Genomic DNA, 5,342 nt, shown 5'->3' with positions numbered 1-5,342 from the left:
GCCGCACATTCGGAACTGTCTGGCAACACCGATAAGTTCTGCCCTAAATTACTGATAAACTTTCTCTCATTGTTAATTGCAGGGTCAAATTTACTAGCATGTCTCAGAAAGAGTGCGTAGGATCGACCAAACCAAACCAGATAAAGTTAATAATTATTGAAAAATAAAAAATAATGATTCCATGTTTAAAAAAATATTGTACCTTATTTTGAAGAAATTATTGATAGAGGTAGCCTAAAAGACCTGTGAACTATAGCCTTCGGTGCGAGGAGTAAAAGAGTCATTTCACATATAGTTTAACACCGTTGGCCCATCAAAGTAGCAGAAGGGCCAAGAAACCAAAGAAAATTTGTTTTAGGGCCAATAAGCAGGTTCGAAAAAAGGGCCAAGAAACTAAGCAGTATTGTCGCTGCAGAAAGTGACCAACAAGTAAATATTTATAGTTTTGCCGTACGTTGTAATCGGAGGTGTCCTAGCACTCAATGACACAGGGTTTATACTGGTTCAGGCAATGTGCCCTACGTCCAGTTTGAGTCAATCGGTGACTTTATTCCTAAGCCTAGGTACTCGAAGTTTGCAATAGGGTTACAAATGAGAAGGAGAAAGATGGGGTGTACAAGAGGTCCAGCCGGCTCCGGTCGGAAGGGCTGAGATCGACACGAGCTTCGCTATGAGTTAAGTGTTCAAGCGTGTGCTTGAAGTCCAAACCTAGCGGTTCTATGATTATGAGCTAGTGAACTTGGTCAAACTAATGAAGCTAGAATCACTTGTATGAACTTGAATCAACTTTGTTTCTTGGAAGAGAGCGCATCCCCTTTTATACATGAAGGGGATGACCTTATAAGTGAGAGGGAGGGAGTACATATGCTTCTAAGGCTTGTTGCCCATGTCGGCGGATATAGGATGATGGTAGGCATCCACAACACTGTTGGATGTTAGATGCACATGGGAGGTTACGTCGTCTTATTCGGGTATGGTAGATGTCGGTACCTGCATATACTGTTGATGCCTAGAGGTATGTGAGGAGTTTCACCATATTCACTCGGTACAGTAAATCCCAGCGCCACAACACTATCGATGCCCAGAGGCACGTGGGGGTATCGGACCTTGGGGTCGGTGAGTACTTCCCCGATGAAGTATATGGGACGCTGGACCTTAAGTTGGTGTCCTAGCTCCTCCTTTTCGACAACCAGCGCGGCACTTACCACATGGTTGCTGGCGGCGATGTAGAGGAGAAGGGGTTCTCCCCGTTCGGGAGCGACGAGGATCGGAGCTGACGTTAGGGACGTTTTGAGGCTATCCAGGGCTTGCTAAGCTTCCTCAGTCCAGAACAAAAGTGTCCATCTTTTTGAAGAGCTTGTAAAGTGGCATCCCTTGTTCACCGAGCCAGGAGATTAATTGACTTAGAGCAGCCAGGCAGTCGGTGAGCCTTTGTACGCCCTTGACGTTGCGTATGGGACCCATGTTGGAGATGGCCATGATTTTTTTGAGGTTGGCCTCGATGCTACGCTCGGACACAATGTATCCTAGCAGCTTCCCCTTTGGAACCTCGAAAACACATTTTTCGGGATTTAGCCTCATGTTGAATCTTCTAAGGTTCACGAACGTTGTGGCCAAGTTTGCGATTAGGTCATTGGCTTGAGTTGTTTTGACTACTATGTCATTGCCATATACGATGATCATTGGTCTTGGCAGTTCGGTTTGATCATGCTGATCGAGCGGGTCAATTTGGTCGACGAAGCATTGCTGCATGCACCTTTGATAGGTGGCGCCAGCGTTCTTCAAGCCAAATGGCATGGTTACATAGCAGTATGAACCATAAGGGGTGATGAACGAGGTTGCGAGCTGATCAGATTCTTTTATCGTGATCTGGTGATAGCCCGAGTAGGCATCCAGAAAGGAGAGGATCTCGCAACCCGAGGTGGAGTCGACTATCTGGTCTATGCGCGGTAAAGAAAAGTGATCCTTTGGACACGCTTTGTTGAGGCCAGTGTAATCAGTGCACATTCTCCACTTTCCGGTCTTATTTTTAACAAGAACGGGATTAGCAAGCCAGTCGAAGTGGAAGACCCCTCTGATGAATCTGGCTACTAGGAGTTTGGCGATCTCTTCGCCTATGGCTCTGTGCCTCTCGCCGTCGAAGCGACGCATGCGCTGTTTAGCGGGCTTTGAGCCTGAGATGAGGCACAGTGTGTGCTTAGCGACCTCTCACGGTATGCCCGGCATGTCAGAAGGCTACCATGCGAAGACATTGCGATTGGTGCGCAGGAAGTCGATGAGCTCGCATTCCTATTTGGCTAGAAGCCGGGTCTCGATCTGCACCATCTTAGCTGGGTCAGTGGGGTCAACACCCATTGCCTTGGTTTCCTCAAGTGGATGGAAGGCCATCAAGGAGGTTGGTTTATTGCAGTCTAGGACTGCCGGGATCAACAATTCCTCGAGCCGTGGGAGCTCGGATGAGTTGACGACTGTAGTGGCAAGCTCGTAGTGCTCACTGTCGCACGTGAAGGCGTGCGAGAAGGCGCTGCTTATGGTGATGATGTCATTCGGTCTTGGCATCTTCAGCTTGAGGTAGGTGTAGATGGGGATTGCCATGAATTTGGTGTAGCATGGCCACCCCAAGATGGCGTGGTAGGACCCTAGAAAGTCCACCACTTCGAAGGTGAGGACCTCCGAGCGGAAGTTGGCTCGGTTGTCGAATGTGACAGGCAGATCGATCTGCCCGAGCTGGTATGCCTGCGCTCCCGAGATCACCCCATAGAAGGGAGAGCCCACTAGGCGGAGCTCCGATCTGGGATGCGTATGACGTCGAGGGTGTCTACATAGAGGAGGTTGAGGCCGCTGCCTTCGTCCATCAGTACCTTGGTGAGGCGCTTCTTGCAGATGATGAGATCAATGACAAGCGGCTAGCATCTTGGTCTCGTGACCTAGGATGGATGGTCTCTCTGATCGAAGGTGATTAGAGATTCTGACTAGCTGAGGAAGGAGGGGATGGATGTCTCGGCGGTGCATGACTCCCTATAGCATACCTTGTGCTGGCATTAGGACCAGATGACGTCGAATCCACCAAAGATCATGATGCATTCGTCAGTGTTGGGGAAAACATCTATGTCCTTGCCCACCATGCCACCTTTCTTGGCTGTCACCTCTTTGCCGTCCCCTTCTTTCGGCCTGTCGGCCTATCGTAGGCAACGTTTGAGGAGCTCGCAGTCCTTTATAGAGGTGTTTGATAGGGTAGGCATGGTTGGTGCATGGGCTATCCATGAGTTTGTTGAAGTGGTTAGGCAAGCCCTGTTGGGGCTGTTTGCCCGTGCGGTCAGTTGCGGTGACCAACGTAGTGTTGTTCGGTCAGCACCAATCCTTTTTGTTCTTCCTGCCACTCTGTGTGGAGGGGTCCTCATCTTGGTCTGTGCGCTTGGCCTTGCCTTTGTCCTAGCCCCCATTGAAGACCGCTCCGACCGCTTTCACATCGGAGGCGTGGTTAGTGGCGACGTTGAGCATGTCATGGGTAGTACGGGGTTTCATGCATCTAAGCTTGTGGATCAGGGACTCATAGGTCGTCCCAGAGAGGAATGCGCTGATGACGTTCACATCAACGATATCAGGGAGAGAGTTGCATCGTTGGAAGAACCTATGGATGTAGTCCCATAGGGACTCGCTGGGCTCCTGCTAGCAACTCTTGAGGTCTCAGGAGTTTCTAGGCAGGATATACTGTTGAAACTGGCGGTTTCGAACAGCGTGGGGAAGTCCGAGGCCTCCGCCAGTCGGACGTCACCCTTGGGCGGAGGCTCAGAATAGGAACGACAGGGGGGAGTGTGGTGAGTAAGGGTATGGCACGAAAAGCTATGGTTTCATTAATTCATCCACCAACCAACTGTATGGTTATAAGTGTTCCCTATTTATAGGACTCAACTACCTCATAACAGAATTTATTACAATGCCCCTCAACTGCTACAGTACATTCCTAGAATATTCTGCCGCTAGCCTCTTGTTCGCGGGGCAAAACTGCCATACCGTCTTCAAGTGGTGGGCTTCCATGAGTAGCCGGCCCACCATATCTCGGCCTTTGGCCCAAAGGCCTAGGTCCCCAGTGCTGGCCTCCTCTCCAGGGGTGGGCCACTGCCTCGACGGGTCTCCGCCGGATGGTCGGAGGCATCTCCCGCAGGTCTCCACCCGGCCGTGCGGGGGCCATGGTTCTCGACGCTGGCCTCCGCCCTTAGGGGTGTGCCGTCACCTTGGAGAGTCTCCGCCGGTCCGGGTGGAGACATCATCCGTAGGTCTCCGCTTGACCGCGTAGGGGCCATGCTGGTGCGTCATTGCGGACCACGAGCGCTTGCGCTTGAATACCTACACACACTTAGGCAAGATCATTTGTTTGATTAGTTCAGAGGTAGGGCGACCTCCGCCCTTATTACCGGAGACGTCTGTAAGTCGAAATGGGGCGGCGACCGCCTAAGCGGTCGGAGGCATGCGTGCCTAGCCTTGGCGGAGTCCGTGATGAAAAAGAGATTCAGCACCCTTCGAGCATAGTCGGGAAAGTTCCTTTAGTCAGCGCCGGGTCTCCGCCCTAAGACGGTCGAAGATGCCTTGGCGACACCTCGCTGTCGGAGGCCTTCGCCACCTACCAAAGCCATGTTACAACAGTTCCCCCCTTTTGAGACCATGGTTTGTCGGAGCATGCCGTGAGCTCAAAACGCCTTGGCCAAAGGCGTCCGCAGGGGCGGAGGCCATATTCATTGGTGTCTTCGAGCGAGGCCCTGCTACTTCCCCCTGGCCCACTCTGGCGTGGTCGTTGGTCTCGTTGAGAGTAGCCGTTGGGCGGCAAATCTAGCTGTTGCCCTACAGCGCGGTCATTTCTACCGTGTCAGTGTCCGTTGCATTCCCTGCGACTTTTTCGGAGGTGACCGTTGTGCAGCGGACGAATCTTCCGGAGGTGACCGTTGGGTGGCAAGAGCCGGACCGCCGGCCTGCTACCTATATAAGGGTGCTTTTGGTGGTGGGGTCCCCCCCCTCGCACCGCTCATTCGCTTTCATTGCATTCGAGAAATCGCTCTCTGCCCTCTTCGCTTTTGCCTTTTGCTGCCCCCACGCATTCCATCTTTCTGCTCACGTCTCGCGCTTAGGTTGCTGTCGCGGTGGCTTTCCTTTCCGCCTCCACCCAAACTCACCGACCCGCCTTCTCCGAACCCTACCGCCACCTTCTCAGCGTTAGGGCCGTCAACTAGGCCGCGCACTTTGAGGAGTGCATGCTTGCCTCTGCCTCTGTGTTGGAGTTTGAAAAGCTAGTGGAGGAGGATTTGGGGAGTGTCTCTGCATCTATCGGAGACCTGATCATGGTGGAC

General features: G+C 52.1%; 1 protein-coding gene across 1 annotated transcript; it reads right to left on the bottom strand.

Annotated features, from left to right (window-relative positions):
• Positions 1 to 2,289: 2,289 nt before the first annotated feature.
• Positions 2,290 to 4,317, bottom strand: LOC136455536 (uncharacterized). The gene is made up of 2 exons (XM_066455521.1): positions 4,235 to 4,317; positions 2,290 to 2,791 (listed from the first exon to the last, which is right to left on the bottom strand). The coding sequence occupies exons 1-2, from the start codon at positions 4,315 to 4,317 to the stop codon at positions 2,290 to 2,292; spliced, it is 585 nt and encodes a 194-aa protein (XP_066311618.1).
• Positions 4,318 to 5,342: the final 1,025 nt, after the last annotated feature.

The sequence above is a fragment of the Miscanthus floridulus genome, chromosome 5 (assembly GCF_019320115.1).
Source record: "Miscanthus floridulus cultivar M001 chromosome 5, ASM1932011v1, whole genome shotgun sequence".
NCBI classification, from domain to species: Eukaryota; Viridiplantae; Streptophyta; class Magnoliopsida; order Poales; family Poaceae; genus Miscanthus; species Miscanthus floridulus.
Note: the sequence above shows the minus strand (reverse complement) of the source record. Positions and strands in the feature narration are given on the sequence as shown.

Coding starts and splice junctions, on each gene's coding strand:
- LOC136455536 (XM_066455521.1), bottom strand. CDS start 4,317: ATGACGCACCAGCATGGCCCCTACGCGGTCAAGCGGAGACCTACGGAT. Junction 2,792..4,234: donor ACCGGCGGAGACTCTCCAAG/GTGACGGCACAC, acceptor TACGCATCCCAG/ATCGGAGCTCCGCCTAGTGG.